Source organism: Aptenodytes forsteri, unplaced genomic scaffold (assembly GCF_000699145.1).
Source record: "Aptenodytes forsteri isolate BGI_AS27 unplaced genomic scaffold, ASM69914v1 Scaffold342, whole genome shotgun sequence".
NCBI lineage: Eukaryota > Metazoa > Chordata > Aves > Sphenisciformes > Spheniscidae > Aptenodytes > Aptenodytes forsteri.
The window spans coordinates 157,112-178,369 of record NW_008795853.1 but is presented as its reverse complement, the minus strand read 5'-3'; the positions used below and the strand labels follow the sequence as shown (position 1 = coordinate 178,369).

Below are 21,258 nucleotides of genomic sequence, written 5' to 3'. Positions count from 1 at the left end.
CTTTTGGCAAGAACTGGGGCACAGGGGAGGGACAATTACCACGAGCACTCATTGTTTGCAGAATGTTTTTCTTAATGCCTTAGAAAAAAAAGAAAAGGGTCAGGTTGAAAGGTCAGCCGACCTCTTTGTTTTCTTTGGAATGAGAGATTCAAACCCTTCAGAAAATGTTTTATTAGCTCTTCTGAATTTCACTTTCCGCAGAGGTTTTCTCTCCAGGCAATGTTTAGAGGCACCAGCAAGGAGTGCCCACGCTCATCAAGCTGAAGGTGATTTAAGGAGAAGAACCAAATCTGCTCCTTGGCTAATAGAAAGCAATACTTTGCCTCAAGTTTTGTTATGAAAGAAAAAACCCACTTGCTTGCTGAGGAAGAAGGAGCTGGGGGAGTAAGCAAAGGGCTGTGGAGTCAGTTTTACTTTAGTGCTGGTCAGCATTAACTGGAAGACTCCTCCGTTTGACCCAACCATCAGCTACTCACACCAGGAGCGTTTGCAGTCTCATGCATAGATAACGAATGTTTGTAGGACAAGTCCACACAAGTTGCATTCGGCATTTCGGCCTCTGCAGAGCGGGGCTGGCTGGCAAGGGCACAGCGGTGTCCTGAAGAGGTGGCATGGCAGCAGGCTGGCACCGAGCAGAGCAGGGCTCGGGCTATGCCTGCGTGGCCCCCTTCCTCCCTGTGGAAAAACACAGAAAATGAGATTCCTCTCCTTTGTGAAGGGCTTTCAAACCTGATGACAAAAGGCAGTATTCAGAGCTGGAAACTATTATTGTTTTTCTTGGGAGCATTCAGTCCAGGACAGGTTGGGGATTCAGCAGTAAATGAGGATAAGAAATGCCATTTACTATAGCATATATGTGCAATAAAAGACTTCATTCCCTTCATTTTGGTAACTTTACTGACCACCGTATATTTGGTAAAGTGTGTTTTCGAAGCAATCCAGGTAGTTCCATTCATGGTAACGGCACTAAGAAAGACTGATTTCTTCCTCTTTTTCATTTCCAGGGTTGCAGTCATTGAGATGTAAAAGACATGGGCTCCAAACAGAGATGTTCCTGCAGTTAGGGCCATCAAAATGGTGTGGGGGCCCTCAGGGACGGAGTTCAGACCACAGTCTTCTCACCATGTATGAATAAGAGAGTGGTTTAGCATACAGCCTGCCTTCTTCAGCAGACACTGAAAAAGCTCAAGTTTTTCATTCATAGTTCTCAAAATGCTTCACAGCAGGAGTATCACTTCCCCCTTCACCTATACTCTAGCCCACAAGTGCCAAGCCCACCTGATGTTGCTAACATGTTTATAGCTTATTGTGGGGATGTGAGTTGCAAACACGGGCATGTCTGTGCATGGCAATGAGCAGACCCATGTCAGACATCCAAGAAATAGGTCTAAATAAACCAGTACAACACCGGGTGAAGAAAGTAGCTCAGCTCTTGGAATCAGAACAGCTGTGTCAGCAGGGTATCCACGCGGGAGGTAGCCCAGCTGATAAACCTGCTACTTGAAGTTGCTGCAGCGCCCATCCAGCGTGGCTGCTGGGCTTCCAGGCTCCAAGGTGATGGTTCTTCTGGTTTGGGAGAGAGCTCAGGGGCTGCTGCACCACAGTCCACGAAGCATCGCAGACACCATTTCTTTGGATGTGGGAACTGGGGGGATGACTTTTACCAGTTGTCCACAGTCCCTTCCTATTTACACCTCCTTCATTAATGCTTCTGAGTGAGAACTTCTATCCAGCTCAGGAAGAGGCTGGCTTAGCAGTGGCTCCCCACAGGTGTCAGCCCACCCCCAGTGCAAGCCATTAGGAGGGCTTCCCTTCCTCAGCAGACCTCTTGCCTCTGGATTCAGCACCCAGCTCAGAAGACAAGCCCAGATAAGGCTTTTCTTTACAGAAGCAGTCTTGCTCCCTCACCCAAAATAGCACTGCCCAGCTGCATGGCCTGGCTGTCCCCTTTGCAGTACCACCAAGCCCTGTTTCACCCAAGGATACCAGAGTCTCTGGGTGGTGGAGAGGACAGGGATGGTGCAGGCTCATCCTCTGTAGTTTCACCAGACAGGCATTTTGGTTGACTACCTTGGTTTGGGATGGCAATTTGATCCTGCAGAATAAATGTATGGATTACAAACCGGAGCGGCATGAGTTTTGAAGATAGGCACCCTCGTGAATACGAGCTACAAAAACAGAGTCCTGACCCTCTCCTCAGGCAGGGTAACCAACGCCCTGGCAGCTCCGTGAGCGCTTTGACTCTGTTACCTAATCTCCAGCTGTGGGCTCTGCGCCGTGCCAAGTCTCCTTTGGCTCTGTCTAGTAATAATCGTTTCTGGAGTCCCGCCAGGGCCTCCTGCCAGTTCCAGTCACACTCTGCTAATGCAAGAGGCAGAGTTTATTAATTCATCGCCAAGGCCCATTGTCTGAGACACTGCCTGGCTGTTTATTTACTCCAATATGGTCTGTATTTACTCAGACAGAGCAAGCGAGGGGACTTTGTTTAACTTTGCAAGACCTTCTGCTGGAGGAGGCATGTGACCTTATGCAGAACTTCAGATAAATGTTCAGAGCTTGGGAAGGACCTTTTTTTTCTTTTTTTTTAAGTGTGGCCTCAAATAACACCGGTAGCCAGTATTGACAAACTGTAGCAAAGTGTAATAAAGGAAAGGAAAACATAATAGAGTTCTCATTTGAAATACATTTGCGAGTGTTTTGAAGATAAAAGGAGAAAAACAAGCACCTACCCTAGGACTGAGGCCACGAGATAGGGATTTGCAGCAAAGGGAAAGGGCTTTGCTTAAAGAAAGGGACAAGTCAAGACATGTTAACCTGAGGCCACCCTCCCCTTTCCACTGACCTCCAGCAGCGTGCGGCTGTGATTGGAGGTGGGAAGAGGCTTCTGCAGAGGGCACGTAGTATCACCTGATGGCAGCATGCTGGCCGTGATATGAGAGAGCACACAAGGAGACCAGTTGTAAAGCCCAGTAAAGCTTTGTCCATCAAGAGAGTATTTTTTTCCAGGCGATGCTGCTGTACTGGCCTAGCCCTCGATGTGCATTTCTGTTGGAGTAAAGGTGTCTTCTGCTAATGCAATTGAAGCAGCAGATTAAATACTGTGTTTTCTTCAGCAATAAAACACATTTAAGGAACTCCTCCCTTCTTGTCCTCGCTCTCACCTTTGCACTGCTCTCAGCTGCACCTTCGTTTGTTGTGAAATTGTGCTGTAGACTGAATCTTTGCAAGGATCTCAATTTAGGAAGGAAAAAAAAAACCCCAAACAAACTTTTCCCCCCATAACATAGGATATTTGCAGTCCTGGGTAAAGCTCATGTACACTAAATACTGTGTTTTCTTCAGCAATAAAACACATTTAAGGAACTCCTCCCTTCTTGTCCTCGCTCTCACCTTTGCACTGCTCTCAGCTGCACCTTCGTTTGTTGTGAAATTGTGCTGTAGACTGAATCTTTGCAAGGATCTCAATTTAGGAAAGGAAAAAAAAAAACCCAAACAAACTTTTCCCCCCATAACATAGGATATTTGCAGTCCTGGGTAAAGCACCTTCATGTACACGTATTCGGGGTGAGCTCAGTTCAGAGAAACGCTACTGTATTATTTTAATTCTAATGGTTTATTTAATGTGGTAGAAATGGTGCATGCATGTATGTGTGTATACAAACATACACTACTTACATGCATGTGTGTATTTATAGAGATAATCCCCCTGGGAGAGGGGGTAGGGAAAAATACGGCAATCTGAACAGTGCATGCTCTTGTCTGGCTTGTTTTAAGTCAGATCCTCAATGCTATTGTAACATGGTTTTGTATTTAATTTCCTGTGTTTGTAACTCAAGCCAACTTCCAGCGTTGCTTGTGTGAGTGTTTGTTTGGGTTTCTCTGAGGGCCTTTCTTTTGTTGGAAAGTGTGAGGATTTTAACATAGCTGTTAACACCACACTAAAAAGCCTGATCTTGTTTTCATTGGGGCAACTGCTAAAACACCCTTCTGCTTGCAGTGGGAGTGGCGCTGGTTCCCGCGTCCGGCATCAGCATCTCCGCACACCGGCCGTACCTCTGTCTGGGGACACTGTACAGCCAGCCCCTGGGGGAGGAATTTTGCTCCCACTGTGCACCAATATGAAAGACCCCTATGTCTTCAGGGCAGCAGCAAGCCTGGGCTGTGACTGACGGAGCAGGCGGATTTAGTTCCTGCAGCTCCAGAATTTTTCTTACCTTTGATGGATGTGTCCCCACCTCTGCAGAGAGGTGAGCAGGACACGCTGCACTGGCCACCCCGTGCCACTGCTTCATGCATTCATGCAAACCAACTAAATGTGCCCATTTGTCAAGCCAGCACATCAAAGCCTGCGGTCTGTGTGCTTTTCTCTTTGGCCTGGCCAGCGAGGCATCTCTGAGCATGACCAAGGGTACCGCCTCCTCCCGGCTGCCTCAAGCCACCCCCTAGCCTGCGCGCACACTTTATGCAGGGACAATTGACCTCATAGCATTGATGGCACCACCCGCGGGACACCGCATTTGCTGGGGGGTGCGTGAGTGTGGTATCCGTGGCTGCCAGCTGACCACCCCGATGGCTTCGCTTCGGGTGATGCACTGGCTTGGTCCCATTGCCCTGCCATACCACAAGTGTCTGAGCCGGGCTGCAGCACGGCCGCCCCTCCAGCCTGTTGCCAGCGGGGCTGTTTATACACCACGCTCCCTCCCGAGGTCTGCTGCTCCTGCCCGTCCTCCTCCACAAGCCAGAGCTGCCTCTCCAAATATGCACAGTGGCTGATACCACTTGTTTGTTTACCAGAGAAGTTTTGCAATGGAGTGTGAAGAGAGGGATATAACTGTCAGGGTACCACGCGTGGGGTAGTGCCAAAACACTGGGGGGGGAGCTGATGGGTGGGTTCGTGTCTCTGTGCAGAGCAGCGCATGCTGCCTGCCACTGGTTTTCCTTTTCCATGGGAACCAGCAGCCTCTATGGTGGAAGGCGGAAGGTGCAGCAGAAGTTTGGGACCCTCTGGTCTCCTGACCTGTGTTGTGTGGAGCGTGTTATACTTACTATTCTTTAAGCTGCGTTCTCCCAGAACACCTAGCAGTGAGAGGATCAGTTCTTGGGAGGTGGACACCTGGGCTGGGCAGAGGCCAGCATTTCTCTGCCATACCCCACCATCGCTGTCGCTCCTCCCGAGGGCTCATACTAACACCTGCTGGCTCTATCAGAAGAAGAGTAGCCCGGTGTTCTCAGTGAAGGGTCCCCATATATATTTTCTATTCCAGCCCATTTCAGTCCAGATTAGTGAATTTTCCACGCCTGGGGCTGGTATTCCCCAGCGGTTTATTTGGAGTAGCATGCGACTCCTAGAGGATGTGTAATCTTATGTTGACCACTGGGCCTCATTTGTGTATTTTATTAGTTAATTTTTAAACATGGACCTAGAGCTCTGGATCCATTTTAAAATAATCCAAATTATAAATAAACAGACTGCCTAGCATGGGATTGGAACAATAAATCAGGAGAAAAACAATTAAACACAACAGAAAAAAGTTGGTCTTGAGAGAAAACAGACACTGAAAGAAGAAAAGGCACACCAACATATATTCTAGAGGGAGAGGCAGAAATAGTACAAGACTGAAAGAAAAAGAAAGAAAGGTAAAGAAACTTCACGTGCTTTAAAAAAAAGGATTGCATTCAGGCAATAAAAAACACAGCATTAGCATGTACATCTCTGTTAGGCTTAGTTACAACAGATTCATCTTAATGAAAAATCAGTCCTCTAAGCAGCTCTTAATATTCACCTTCACTGCTTGTACCTGCTAACTGAGCCCGAGTGTAACAAGAAGAGCCTGTACACGTATCAAATTAAAGTTTATATGCAGCTGAGCTTAACCCTCCCCACCGGGGTGGTGAAGGCAGCCCCGCAGTGGAAGGCGACCTGGGGAGCAAGAGGAGCTGGGCGGCCCCGGAGGGGAGCAGGGGGGCGTGCCGCCCTCCTGTGCGAGTAGCCCAGGCTGTTTGCTGTAGATAGGGGAGGGAAGAAGCAAGGGTGGCTTTTCACATGGCCAGCTGATCTTTATTACCTCCGAGTTTGGTGACACAGGCAAGGGTATTTTGTTCTCACTTGAGGAAACATGCTTAGCAGTTCAGTGGGCGATAGCAGTTTGTTGCCACTGTGGCCCATTCACTCATGAAATGTCATACCTACACACAGTCTGTTTATTCTGGTATCATCTCTCTGGCGGCAGCCAACATTTCTTTTTCCAGTAGATGCAAGAAATCTTCTGCAATAATCTGTCCTGGGGAAAACTGCTTCTCTGTTGCCAATAGCAAGAGTTTGATTTATGTTCTTCATATCACATCTCTCCTTTAATTTAATGTTGAAAGTCAATGTTCTTGCACAGAACCATCTAGCTTTGTTTACTCACTCTTGGACGCAGTAATGTGGCAGAGAGTCCCAAAGATTAATTACATACTGCATCTGAAAAATAAAGGCAGTGCTTAGATGGCCCAGCGTATCACTGGACTAGTAGCAGAGTGGTGAAAATGGACGGCCACCAGCAGCACTGAATGGAGGGAAGTCACCACCGTCCCTCCTGAGACATGTACACTCACCGCAGATCTGCAGACACAGCGCCAAACTCTAGACATTTCGCTAGACCAGTTGGGTCAGAAAGCACATCCCTTGTGTCCCCAACGGGACTGGCGTTTTCAAAGCATCTATCAAGCTCCTTGTAAAAGAGCACAGAGGACTCGCTTCTCCTCTTGAGCAAGGCATGCTTGGAGTACGCTGCCACTGCAGTTGTGCAGTAAAACTTGCTCTGCTGAGACAAGAAGGGGGTCTGGTGGTTGTATTGGTCCTTAATACACTAAATTTCTGAATCCTGTGATTTAAGTGGGCTACAGCACTGTGTCTTCCCTCAGTTGTCCATCCCTTCCCCTCTCACAGGCAGAAAGGCTGACACATCCAGCTGCACTAAGCCCCAAGGACAAGTCCAACTCTTCAGAGACCCATGGCAGCTCCAGCACACCCTGTCCCAAAGCTCCAGGCTTGCATCAGGGAACAGTTTAAATCTTCACGGGGCATGCACTGGGTACAGCACATAACATTAAGACTTTGCCCAGGATCCTAAAACAAGTAATCCTTCCCCTTGATAGCACAATATGTAGACCTTGTCAAGAGTAATGAGTATCACCAGCATGAGCCCACGTCGGCACCTCTGCGCTGCAGAACAAGCTCCAACCTGGGCTCAGGAAGGAGGAGGGCGTCCAGGTCTCTTTTCCAGCAGTTCACACCTTGTCCTATGAATCACAGAGCCTTTCTGTACGCTGGTCCCATAGCTACACATGCTCTGAAGCATGTTCCTCTCTTCCTGACTCATTTTCCTGACCTTCCTGCATGGGCCGGTGAGTTTACCTGGCCCAGGCTCATCCCCGTGCCTTCCCACAGCGGCACCTCTCAGCTGAGGAAACGGACATCTCGGGGTGTTTCCAGCTGTAAGAACGGCCATTTGAGGGGAACACACACTATTGCGCATCAGACCGCACCTGACAGGGACGTGACGCAGTCACCCCCAGCAAACAGAGGGGTTTCCCCATGTCCCGGGCACTCCATGAGACAACACTCCCCCTCCACCCATCGTGCTGCAAGCGAGGGAATTCCCAGTGGGACAAAGATGGACACCTCCAGGTCCCCAGCATCTTTGCACAGGATGGAGGTGGTGTTTCAGGCTGGAGAAGCAACACCCCAGTAGTGGGTGAGGGATCGCTAGGAGCTAGACAACTCCTGGATGACAGGAACTAAACTGAAGTGCCAAGACTTCAATTTAAGTATTCCACCTTAAATTAGATGGGATGAATCGTGAGTCAAATACACTTTGGGATCCCTCCTGCATTGCAGTGAGCTGCACGGTATAGCCAGCTTTCCCATTTGGCTTTCCCAAATGTTTAACCAACGGGACTGATAGGAGCAAACATCCAAAGATTTGCTCACGTGGTGTCTGCAGTTGTAAGGCTACCAAAGCACTTGGCAGGCTGAAGGGCAAAGAAAGGGACAAATTGTGTGTACAGTGCATTCGTGGTTGCTTCCTTCTGGGAAGCAGTGGCCTGCCTGTCCCAGCACAGCGCAGCATTTCAGAGCATAATATCCCAAAGCATGAATAGCAGCGATTTGCATCAAGGAGTGCTCTCCACCATTTCCACAGGGATATTTATGTCTGACTAAATATCCCTGAACCCCACCACACAATGCATTTAGCATATTAAATAATTACAAAGGGAGGCTTGAGTGCAGAAGCAGATGTTCTCAGACACCCGAGGTATGCCTACACTGCAACCTAAAGGCATGGCCAAAGCTTTTGTAGCTGTGCAAGAGCTGGCTTTAATTACCTAGCTCAGGTACTGACAATGTAGCACAGATTAGCTGCTCAAATATTTACAGTTTTCTCGGGCCAGTTTTCCACCCTAGGCTGACTCCCACAGTCTACGGGTAGACTGCTAGTTCTGGCAGACCCTGCCTAAACAAGCTGTACTCCACCGTCTTCCTGAAACAGAAACATGTGCTTAGCCTTTCACTTGTAGATCAATGATTGGAAGCTGGTATGCCATGGCAACAACTACAAGGCAATCTGAAAGTCCCAATCTACATGCCACCAAGCTCTTCCCATTCCCCTTTTTTTTCCTGAGTACGCTCCAGAAGAACCTCGGCTGAAGTGTCGTGAAAGGCAACCCCAAGACAGGCTGCCCTTTCCATCCTTGGCCTTGTGGATAATTTGATGCCTCTGCCTCCGAGGTGATGCATCTGATGCCTTCCATGGGTGCTGCATTTATGGCCAGCATGACGTTTGCAGATGTACGTGCAGGCTAAGGGGTTGTGGATCCAGCACCATCTGGCTGAATGAATTGCTGAAGCAGATCTTGCCCAAGGACCAGGGTGTTGCCGGTGACAAAGGCAGAGGGTGCAGCTCTGCAGTGGGACAGTTGGTGAGAAAAAACCTGCTGCTTCAGCATTCACAGACCAAGCCAGAGTAATAAATAACTACTATAAATGGTGGAACTGGGGACTCCAAGTACCTGTAACATGATAAAGTTTGGAAGCGAACGGCCTCTGGAAGCACTGAGTAAACAGGTCAGGAGGTTCGGTGACTTCACGTATTGGAGAGACTAAAAATTACACATTACAGAATGAGGAGGAGCCAGATACCGCTCCTTGCTGACAACCGAAGGCCAACATGGCAGCGCAGGCTTCATGCTAGTAGGGATTCAACACCAGGCCTTTCACAGCGGCCTCTGAGCACCTGCTATTGCTTTGTTATCTTCTTAGAGGAAAGGACCAGGGCTTATTTTTCTGTATTTCCAGCTACCTTTGCTGAGGATCCAACTGCCTCAGTTTTCTTGCACAGGCAGCGAGCAGTTATTTGCTGGGTCAGCTTTAGATCCCTGGCTTCTCTATGAATCTCTCACTGGGCTACTTCTATTCTCAAAGAGCCTTCTAAATAACATATACAGTTTCAAGCCAAAAGGGAATTATGCTGTCCAGGCAGCTGTGGTTTATTTGTGTCAAGGTGGGGGCACTAATGTGTATTTGGCCATTCGGAATCACAATTCTTTCAACGTCTTCTAAATCTTAGCTTCATCATTCCTACAGAAACAGTGTCTGGTAACTATTCCAACACCTTAACTATTAAATTGCTGGAATTGGTTTCCTCTTTTCCTGCTTTTGTGTGTGCATTTTTTTCTCCCAACAGGTTAAAAAAAAAGCGTGCACATAATTTCCTGCCTCAGGATCAATATGACAAAACTTACCATTTTCATGCAGTAAAGAACTTTGATGTTAAAAAGTTGGGTGCAAAATTCTATCTTTGAAAAGTTGATGGTTCTACGCTGCTATCATTTCTCCAACTAATATTTCCTTCTGTTCTCTAAATTTTCTTTCCTTAAAGCTTTCATTTTGTGGCCCTGCCAAGCTGTCTATATTTTCTTAAATTCTCATTTCCTCTGGCACACATTTCTTGCTTATAGTTACAGTAACTAAAAAAAAAAAAAGACACAAAAAAGATTTTGCACTGAGCCCAATTTCCAGTCTGTAATCTTCTTTTTTAATATTGCTTTACCCTCTTTATTCTCATGTTTCTGCTTGCTGCAAACTTACCTGTTAGGTTTGGAAACTATTAATTCACATCATTTTCAGAGCTGTTCAAAAAGAACTACAGAAGCAGCATCCTGGTCTGACGCCTTTTATAAATTTCTGTTCACTGTGCAAAGGCTTAATTTGTGCTTTGTTCCTGCTGGTTACTCAGGGTGTCGCATCTCTTCCCTCTTACACCTCACTCCTCTGTTTTTCACAGCACCAGTGTTTTTGTGTTACTGCCTTTTAGTTCCTTCCCCCCCTTGTGCGTGCGTGTGTGTGTGTGTGTGTGTGTGTGTAGTGCTGATATTAGGTATTCAATGCTCCAGGTTAGATAGAAAGATGTTTTGTGACTCAAGATTTTTTTGGGCTACGTGAGTATTCCCTGCTTATGCAGGAAATGGCAGAAAAACAGTATTAGGAAAAAAGCAATGAAAGTAGCACTCCTCTCTTATGGAGTGTTAGCACCATGAATGAGGTCAATGACCAAAGATTTAATTTATAATAGTACCAGGAGCAGCAATTTCCCCCAAAACACTTTCTGAAGTATTCTGAATCTTCACAATACTATGAAGAAATAAGTATTTTTCAGCCATTATTTGCATAGATAAAGTGAGTCATCAAGATGCTATTGCCCAGACTTTCAAAACAATGAGTTCATACTTTGTGCATTGAGTTCTCCATGTGCTTACCATAATTGCAGACTTAATCGCAGTACGGATACACACACGTACATGGGAGGCAGAGTCAGGGACGCTCCCGTTTCCCTGAAAACGCTGCGCCCCTGCCGGTGGCAGAGCTGGAAAGGACCTCACTAATGTAATCTACAGCCAGAACTTGTAGAAGAAGACTTTGCTCTGTCAGCATGCAGGAAAGACTAGTGGCAAGACGACATTGCTTTTCTAGGAAGAGTAAGAGGAGGAACTGGCTGCACCAAACCAAGATTACCTGTGGCAGAGCTGAGAGCAGAGAAGGACACCTTCAAAGGGGAGCAGGGAGATGAGCAATAGGAGGATAAACAGGAGATCATCTTTTTTACACTTCATCTAAAATTGTAACTCTCCCCCTCCTCTAACAGTAAAAAAGTCTGCTATCCACCACACATTTCCTTCAGACAAGGCAGCTTTCCCTCCCTGGCGTCCTACTCCGAGGTCCCACTGCGAAAGGTATCAAATCACTGAGGCAACTCCAGGGAAACTCGGATTTGGGGCACAGAAAGGCAGAAGAATTGGAACTGGGTGAGCAAGCAACCAAGATGAACTGAAAGACTGGTTTCCTAGGACCATCCAGAGAGCCTGGGAAAAATAAGAAGCAGGCAATGACCAAGGTGCAAATGCAGAGACCTCAGTACAAGAAAGAGCAGGTGGCAAGAGACTGCAGAGTACCACAGGCGAAATGAGACCTTGCTGCCCCTTTGAAGCCAAAGCGTGCAAGGAACACCCCTTTGCTCCTGGTATCTTTTAGATGTACATCACAGCTTGTTCTAGCAACTGAAACTTCAGAACTACCGGCTTTCAGTTGTTGCATTTTGAGTCCTGGTGGGAGGAGTGGTGCTCGTAAAGCCTGCTCCAGGCTGTTTACTTTCTGTCAGAAAGAGCTGCTTCTGTTAGAAAAGTCTCTCCCCACCAGCCATCTCAAGTATTTTCAATAAGCTTTTCTGATTAAGAAATATTAGGAAACAGGTCCAAAAGCCAGAGGTAAATCGAACTGCTCTACCTAAAAGCAAAGGACATTCATTTTTGTCTCCATTTTAATATCTTTTGCGCTGGTGATGAAGGAGCTGATTCTGTTTTCAATTTTGCGTATACTTATCATCTTGCTGACTTGAACTGTTGCAGAGAGGAGATGCTAAGCTTCAAGCCGGGAATTACTTAGCAATAGCATCTCCTTTTGGAGACAAAGCAGGAAACCCCTTTAGGGTTGGGTTAGAAACAGGTGGTAAAGCATAAAGACAAAACATACCCAGCAAAGCCCCCGAAGGTGAATCCTCCTTGGCTACAAGCCTACAACACAAAGCTCTGCTCTGATGAAATCTATTACTTTACAAGCGTAGTACCTTTAAAGTTTTCTGAGTCAAACATCCTTAAGCCATTTTCTTCTAACTTCATGATTTTTCTGTATATATTCAATGCATTGCAAAGAAAGACCAAAATCCTAGTATGTAAGAGACTTGTGAGGGCACTTACAAGCAGATCTCGGGAGACACCACTGGGAGCTGAGGTGCACTCCACCAGGCAGAAATGTTTTGGTGGCTCTTGCAGGAAGAGCTATAGTGACTATGCAGAGATCTTCCTGAGAAGACCAGGTTTCTGGTATATTCAGAGATCTTGATGGGGAGTGAAAGCTTCTGATAACTCTATAGGAACTTGGCGTCTGTGCATTTTTCTCTCTCTCTCTGGATGAAGTCTTGGCAGCCGCTCCGAGTCTATTTTAAACAAAGCCAGTGATTTCTGGAGAGATGGAAAACACATGAAGGGCACAATGAAAAACAAGCAGAAAACCTGACTGCAGGACAGGGGGAAACAAGAGTGATAAAGAACACTGCTTCCTCCTCTGGCAGGCAGGCAGGCAGGCAAGGCGAAGTCCCCTTCACTGCACACCACCACGCCAGGGCTTCTCACTATGCTGCTGTCACAGGTCCTGCTCAAAACTCAGAGCTTTTCCCTGCTGAGCTCCCCTCCCCTTGCTGGTGACCCATGCTGCATGTCCCTTGTCCTGCGCACCCAGATGCTGCTGGCGGCAGGAGGTGGCAGTCATGGCAGAAAAAGGGAGCAGGAGACACACACAGCAGCACAAAGGCCCGGTCCATCACAAAAGCTCTGGTACCCAAAACAAAAATAAGTTGTCTACAAAGAATGTAATTATGGTCAAAGCCATACATCTGACCTAGGGCCAAGAAAGAGCTGTTTATAACTGTCAGTACGTAGAGAGATGAACCTGTAATTTATGTATGCTGAAACATCATAATTTTTGATCCAGAAGTCTTGTTTCCTGTTGAAAAGCTTGGTAACTAAGCCTTGGTCACTTGGATCCTGTGGGATATCCATGCAAATCCTTTTACTAAGCTTGGTTTAAAACATTACGTATGTGTATAGTGCAACCAGCGGGACATGTCTTGGCGCAGTGACCTGTCCTGGGCTGTGTCCCTCCTGCCCCTGACATGAAGTGCTTTGCAGGGCCGTGCACCGGGGAACTCCAACAGGCCAGTAACACAGACAAGTGACTAATATGGCCTCACATCTGCCTTTAGGTCCTGCCTACACAATCCATATGATCAACTGCCTCTGTTGCTTCCTGTACGCACAGAAGATTGCTATTACATGCTGGGTAGTCTCTGTTTGCACTGTAACCTCTCTGGGACAGGGAGGCTATCTTTGCTTTGTTTTGGAAAGCACCCAACTTGCTCTCAGGCATTCAACAAGCAGTCAAGAAATGATTCAGATGGAGAAGCAGAAACATAACTTGCCTGGGCTTGACAGCATTTCTTTATCAGTTCCCTGTTCAAATCAACTTAGGCTGGCAATGACCAAAAGTAGCGACTGTCTGGAGGGTGTTTGGTAGCCCCCAAAAGCTGTTGCTGTTTTGTTATTTTGGTGCAGTTCTTTCAGGAGATGTCCGCAATACAAAAAAAATCCTGTCACATCTGCTACTGGTTGGTATCCTTAGAAGCCATCCCAAAAGACAGATCAAGGACTGAATAAGCATGAAAACTTTGGAGAGAGGATTAGATGAAGGATAAGATATATTAGGTTTGGCAACACTATAACCTACTACAAATTTAAAAATTGTGAGTCAGACTCAAAAGAAACCCAAACAAAACCTACACTAAAAAAAAAAGACTAGAAAATGCTTTAAAAAATCCTTTTTCTTTTTTCATCCTGCCTTACCATTTCCAACTCTACCTGCCCACTCCTAGGGTCCCTGTCAGTTTACTAACATTGCCAACACTCCAAAATGTCTTGCAAGTGAGACAGCTTTGTTGAAAGTCGAACATCAGAAATCTTCCTGCTATTCTTGGCTCTGGGAGCAGATTGTGGTCTAGTGGTTACAAGCGTCATGGCCAGCTGAAACACACCCATGTTTGGGTCATCTGCAAGACATGAACTATGGATGTCTGGTTGCAAGAGCATGAATTTCCAACCTTAGGGCTAACGAATCAGATGCTAACAAAAAAGTAGGAACAAGGTCAAATTGCTTCATGAAATTCTCTTGCAGAAGGGTGACAACATGGATTGTAGAAGGTCCTAATTTGGGATTTCCTTTTAAAAGGCTATGTAGCAAGTAGCTGAGATGTAGTTCTGTGAATTAGAGAGCTGGGTCCCGTTCCAAGCTTTGCTTAAAGTGTTCTCAAGTCTCCTAGCCGTGAAGCGGACCGTTAACCCTCCAAAGCCTTAATATATGGCTCAGCAAGCTGAAAGACATCTCAGTCAGCATAGGTATTGTAACTGAAACTATGGCTGACAAGGCTCTGCCTAGGCCAACCTCTTTTAATAATTTTTTTTTCCCCTGAACTGTCAGGAGGTAAAAATTGTTTCATCATCATGGAAATTCCTGCAGCAAGGGACAAAACCACATTCATTATGACAGCTGACAACATTGGGGTAGGACAAGGAGGCTTGTGCTTGAGCTGTCTGTACCGTGTTTACCTGAAGATAAACAGAAGTCTCTGAACTTCCCACTGAGATTCCCACTCATCATTAAGATAAAAAAAAGATGGTACTGAAAAGGTAAGGCACCTTTCTTTATGTATTTTAAGGGCACAGATTCTAAAATGAGCAAGTGATGACCCATTTTTAAATCCACTTAGGGCATGCTTTTACTCTATATAAAGCACACATTCCTCTACCTCCTCTGGTAAACGCACAGTAAAGTGTTGAACCTTTCAGTACAGCCAATTAATCACTAGCTGGCAAGATGAAGAAGTGCTCTGGACAAGTACCAACTCAAAAAAAATGAGACATTAGAAACCATATCTTATCACAGACAAAGAAGTGCAATGCACAGAAGTAATGTCCCGTTACAGAACTGTGTCTATTCTGAGATTAACAAAATGCACTACCCTATTTTGCACAGTGATGAGTAAGTAGGAGCACAAAGACAAAGGGAAGTTAACAGCCTAACTTTGAACTCTGCAACAGCCAACTTTTAGGTGCCTAGCCACTCTATTGGCTCCACCACCCTGAACTGAGCACCTGAGCTGCCCTCAGGCAACCTCAGAAGCAGTAGGTGTCTAAGAGCAAAGGCCACCCAGGCTGGTGTCCTCAGCGGGGAGACAGCTGGGAGGGCCACTGAGGCACAAAGAAAATAAGGAGAGTGTCCAATAAAACACTTCTCTTTAGACTTTTAATACCTCACAGGGAAGCCTCCCTCAATCTGGGTTCAAAGACTTGAACCCTCAAATTCAACTGATTGTAAACAGGAACACAGATTTTACATTCACGTCATGCTTTTGCTAGCTGTAAGATGATTGTATTCACTCTCTTCTTTCCCTGCTCTCTGGCCCAAAAAATATCTGTTACAGCTTCAGCAGGAGAGGTTCAGAGCAACCCAGCCTGACCAGGCATGTGTGTAGGGCACTCCTCTGGGAGCAGAGAGCACCAGGCTCAGATCCCATCTGGCAGCAGACAATGACTCTGGATGAGTGCTCAAATCTAAGATATTGGCTGACAGCAGAGAAAGAATCACCCTTCTCTGCATCTTTTGTGAACCCTGTTTTGGTGGTGTGCTCTGAAACAGGCTGCCCCAACAGATAGCTCAAATGAGAGAGGCAGAAAAGTACTGGCTTACTAGATAACATGGGACTTCGCCATGAGATCAGTCCTGAGACGTTCAGCGCCTCTGGCAGGATTTTAGGCTTTTGGGGAACTTGAATGTGAAAAGCCCTTCTAGGGTTAGCCAGCAGCTGGATGAGACTGTGGGTGTGGACTTCAATACCAAAAGGGACAGGAAAGCACCAATCCCCCTTGCTGGATCTTATTCTGTGTTTTATGTTACAAGAGAGCTTAACAACTAGGAGTAGTAATTCCCTTCCCCATCTTCCTCCTTTTTCTGTCGTATCCACTCCTGCCAAATTGATTGACTGACTCCTAGCACCTTTAAGTAAAGATCACAACTCAGTGGGATATTAGGAATTGCAAGCCACATCTACCATGTCAAGGAGAGACCTGCTGTAGATGTGGGCTGTGGTAACCCCCCCTCCAGCAAGGGCGGTTGGTGCAATGCCTGGTGCTCTGCTTTGGTTCTTCTTTTCCAAAGGGCAAGTGAACTACTGCAGTGGGAGTGAGAATGATTCTGTTTCTGTGGGTGAGGCTACCTGAAGGAAAAGTGCCTAGTTCAGGTGGAGGCATAAAGACCACGTAACGTCAGCTCCAAATAACAGCTTACATCATTAAACATTTCTTTTTCTGATAAATCCCTGATTGATTAAGTATTGTTCATGTTTGGGCACAACTCGAGGCACTGTTTGGTTTCCCCTGTTACCTGCTCCCAAGAACCATGACTCATGATCATACTGGGAAGGAAATGAAGGGAAATGCTTTACTACATCCGACTTTGCAGCAACAAGTGTCATGTTGTTGTTACTAGTGTAACCTCAGGCAGGGATATTGCCATGCAGGGACACAGCCGTGGCTGCCGGACTGGCAGTACTCAGGTGATGGAGCCAGGTTGCTGCTCCCAGGTGAGCTGCTCCCAGGACATATGTGCCAAACCATCCTGCTGAAGCCTCAGCCCCAAGTCCCACAGGCTGCTGTCCCCACTGGGGGAGCCACTGCCAGCAGGCAGGGGTGCTGGGCACCTCCGAAAGCCTGAAAAATATCCTGGGTTAATACATCTTGTTTTCCATTTTCAGACCCTCACTGGAGTCTTTGGTGGTCCCAGGCAGAAAGGAGACAAGGGCAGCAGTGAAAGGGCTGGGTGGCAGCACTAACCAAGCCTTGCTATGCCGCACCATGCTGGCTCCAGGGATGTAGGCTTGCACCAAAGGGAAAGGCAGAGCTTTCCCTGAAAGCTGGCTGCAAGTACACGGAAGTCAGCAGGAGCTTTTGCCAAGGAGTTCAGTGAGCTCTGGGGTGCACTAGTTATAGAAATGACTTTGGTAAGGTTTCCTTGCAAAGTGACACAAGGACGTACAACTAGGGTATTGGAATATAATTAAGAGAGGAAGAAGTTAGGATGGATATTGGGGAAAACCTTTTGTCAGTGAGATTTATTAGTAGGTACAGCAGTCTCCCGAGGGAAATAGTAGAAAGGCATTCACTTGGGATATTTAAAATTAGACTAATGAAAGTGCCAGCAAATATTCTATGGGGAGCGTGCTCATACTGACAGGCAAAATGAGCTCTGCGACCCCGTCCTGTCAGAGGAGGGCTGTGCGCGAGCGCCGAGGAGACCAAGCGAGCTGGCTGCCGGCTGCAGAGCCCCGGGCTCCCCTGCGCGGAGGGGAGCAGTGCGGGGAGCTCAGGTGAGCTGCTGCCCTGGCACTGGCCACGATGGGCAGGGTCGCAGGGAAGACCCATCAGAAAGACACTAGAATCCTTTTTATAATAACAGCATCTCAGCACTTTCTTGCCAAACGATGAAAGGGAAGGGGGAGTGCAGCTGGTAACCACGGGTAGGGCAGGGGGTCAGAGCAGCCGCCCTCCCCCAGGACTGCCCTGCCTCCAGTGGCACCTGCTGAGACCCAGCCAGGAGAGCAGCAGCCCCTCATGGAGAACTGCATCTTGCTCCCAGCACGCTCTTCAGACAGCTGTGCTTGCAGAGAAGTAAACCTGGCTCCAGCTTGACAGCCTGTTTCAGCCACCTGCAAAAAAAGTTGTCCCACACTGTGAATTAACAGTGTTCCTGCCCCTTTCCCTTGCGCTGCCAAGCCCGTTGCTGGTCACCCTGTTTCCTACGGCTGGTGGTCTCCTTAGGAAGAGCCATTTTCTCAACCAGCCTAGCAGTCGTGGCAGTTAGGCTGGTAGCAAAGGCATTCAAAAACGGGAATTTCTCAGCGGTGTGGGTGACCCTGCTGTTCTACACTCATTGCTGGCATAGCAGAGAGTCGTGGTCCAGGCCGATCACCATGACCAGCTCTGAAACATTAACGTAAGCCCCACTTCCCTACCTGTGCCCTTGCTGTCTTGGATTGAGTTGACGTGTCCCAACACCACAGTGGACTGCTACAACGGATCATCTACAGTAATTTAAAAAGGTGGTGAAGTAAAATGATTGAAACAAGCCATTTCTTTACAGATTCCATTAACTTTTCCCAGCTATTTATTTCTGTTGAAATTTTTGCAAAAACTCGTAGTGTTATAAGAAGTCAAGCCTCATTGTCCTCTTATTAAGAGCTAACTGTCTCCATGAAAACATAATTTCATGACTGTTGCTGTCGTGATTTGAGCAGCAGACGTAAACAGGGTCATCTCCAGCCATAGTGGGTGGATGTTTAGTTTATAGCACTGAGGTTAAGAGTGAAAGCGTGTGACTAAGAGCAGAAAACAGAGCAGCCTTTGTATACATCAAGAGCCCTGAGGCAAAACACAGAGAAGGAGAATGCTGACACAGACTTTAATGCAGAAAGAAAAGAGTCCATTATGAATGTTACAGAGAACATAATTCATTTAAGAGAAATCAAGATTTAAAGGACTTATAGAGGGGAATATGAATACTGACGTCAGTGCGTCACGCCTGGTGGTTTGTTGTCAGACTCTGTACGTGTGTTAGGGTACCACGCATCATGTCAGGTGGAAGACAACTCGCTGCCAGAAATTATCATCTGCTCTTTGTTAGATTCCTGTTGGAAAGAGGTTTCTTTCAGTTCAAGCTTTGCAACAGGAACCAGCGATATGTGCAATGAAGCAACTGCAGCTCTTGCATTTTAACACCAATCTCTAAAAATTGTCAAAAATTGCTTTTGGGACACTTTTTCCTTCCCAAACCCCATCTGTCCATAAATAGGAGGGCAGGGGGTGGGGGAGGCAAAAGCAGGAAATGGGGCTGGATTATTCCTGAATTACTCAGGTATGAGAGCACAAGGACAAAGCTGGTGAGTAGAGCTGCTTCCAAGCTTGCATATGCATTGCAGAGACTAAGGACCGGCACATTTACTGCACCATAAAACAATGGTGCTTGAAAAATATTCCCCAATCCATATACTATAGTGGCTTCTAAACTTCAGCAGCCAGAGCCATGAAAATAGAGTGCTTTGTGCAGTAGCTTGCGCAACCAAAGAACTTTCTCGTCCTCAGAGTGCTTTATTATTTTTAACGAGACAGGCTGAGCACTTCTTGATAAACATTTTTTCCTTGAAGCAGTAATCCTACTTAAACTTTTTACCTTGTCCCTACAGCATACCGCTAGGAAGTTAATAACAAAACTCATTTTCCCTTAAAGTGCTAGTCATGTTAGTAGAGAAAGTGAAGGACATGTTGTGATTGCCATGAAAGGGGCCATGGCTGGAAATAAATTGAAAGTGCCCTGTTGGTATGCAGGCTTAGTATTTTAAGAAGAAAGCTTTTCTGAAGTTCATTTTCTAGGATATCCAGTTTCTTTCAAACTAAAAAGAAAAAGTATTAATGTCTGTTGTAATAGGAATGTTCCAGCCTGCAGTGTTTGGTCCTGATGCCTAACCCTGACAATGTTTCCATGCACCCTGAGTCTACTTTGCCACGGCCGGGTGACAGACAGCAGGTCGTGATAGAGCCAAACCAAAGATTAATCCAGGAGATCTCAGAGGAAGGGAGGCCGTCCATACATCTGTGCACTTGCCTTTGCTTTGAGCAAGGTGCAATGCATCCTGCTGCTTTGGCAAATGCTTCTGGGGTAGCATTACAAACCATTCATTTTTAAAAGCCATTCTTCTCTTTGATACAAGAATTATTAAAGCTTTTAAGAGTGAGAGTTTAATTAACGGTGAGATTTTAACCACACGAGAATGAGGAAATTCAGAAGCCAACCCTCCCATCTAAATCAATCTCACTTCTGTCCCCTCATATCAGTGTGTTACAACAGGCTCTTTCACGGTCACATGAGGCTGGCCAGGGGACACACTTCTCACTAGATCTAATACAATGAAAAGAAAAACTGTCTTTTTCCCCCTGTGGTCTTAGATGCACATGTGGCTTTTCATACCACACACATCATGTGTTCTTGGAATGAAAGGCCCTTTTGTAACACGCACACACCAGCCGAGGCAACTTAACATCGGGTAGGATTGTTAACTGGGTTCCCTAAAGCCTCCCATGAACACTTTAGCAGCAGCATCGCACTGGAGAAGGAATGTGGTTGAAGGAATTTGACCAGCGATATTACAAATAATTCACGATACACACATCACCATTTCTGCTCCACCCAGGTTAACTACTGTTACTTAATGGAGGTAGTTTTTCCCTATAGGAACAGAGTAAAACTGAAGGACAGGCCTGATGATTACCAAAACACGTGTCTTGCTGTCGCCTGGGATGGCCGAGACATTCTCATGTCTGTGTTTGAGGGAGTCATTACTACTTTACAAGCCCTCTCAAAGCCACGGCCACCTTCCTCCACTGCCTTTACCTCAGAAGACCAGCGAGAACCGTATTTCCCTAGTAGGATTACCAAGCAATGAGTCTTTATTCTCAAGGCCTGAGTGCCTTTGAATGTACTTGCATAGGCAGTAGGTAAGCAGCCATCAATCAAAGGTTACATTTTGCAAATTTGGAGGATGCATCCCATGTATGTCTTAAGAGATCTTCCTGATTTGAAGCAGCAAGTTAACCATGCAGCTCCAAGTAGCAGCAGTTCTCTGTCCAAGCGTGGGAATATACCTCCTTGAAAGACTATTTCATAAATTAAATTGTGCCCAAGGAGAGCAGTCCAATCTGGAAAGAAAATGTTGTCTTTGTTGCAGGGCCTGGTATTAGGGTGCACATAAAAGGATCTACCAGATATTGTCAAAGTTGAACAACCCAAATTGTATCACTAATTTGGGCAACTCCAGAATGGGCCAGCTGTGTAAATGCCCTCCATCCCTGAAAAAATAAAACAAAGAACACAGACAAAGAATTTAACAATTTTATTAAAAATTGTACCAGTTATTAGAAAAAAAATCCAAGTATTAAAGTATTAAAAAGCACCAAAGAAAGAAAGCACAAAGCAAATATACTGCACAGATACAAAAAAAAGGA

The 21,258-nt window shown here is 46.3% G+C and overlaps 1 protein-coding gene across 1 annotated transcript in view; it reads right to left on the bottom strand.

Moving 5' to 3' along the window:
- Positions 1-221: 221 nt before the first annotated feature.
- Positions 222-21,258, bottom strand: part of BMF (Bcl2 modifying factor) — a 43,870-nt gene continuing 22,833 nt past the window's right edge. Inside the window, exon 4 of the mRNA XM_019473225.1 lies at positions 222-675. Within this exon, the coding sequence (XP_019328770.1) occupies positions 496-675 (180 nt within the window). The 3' untranslated portion in view covers positions 222-495. The remainder of the gene's footprint in view (positions 676-21,258) is intronic.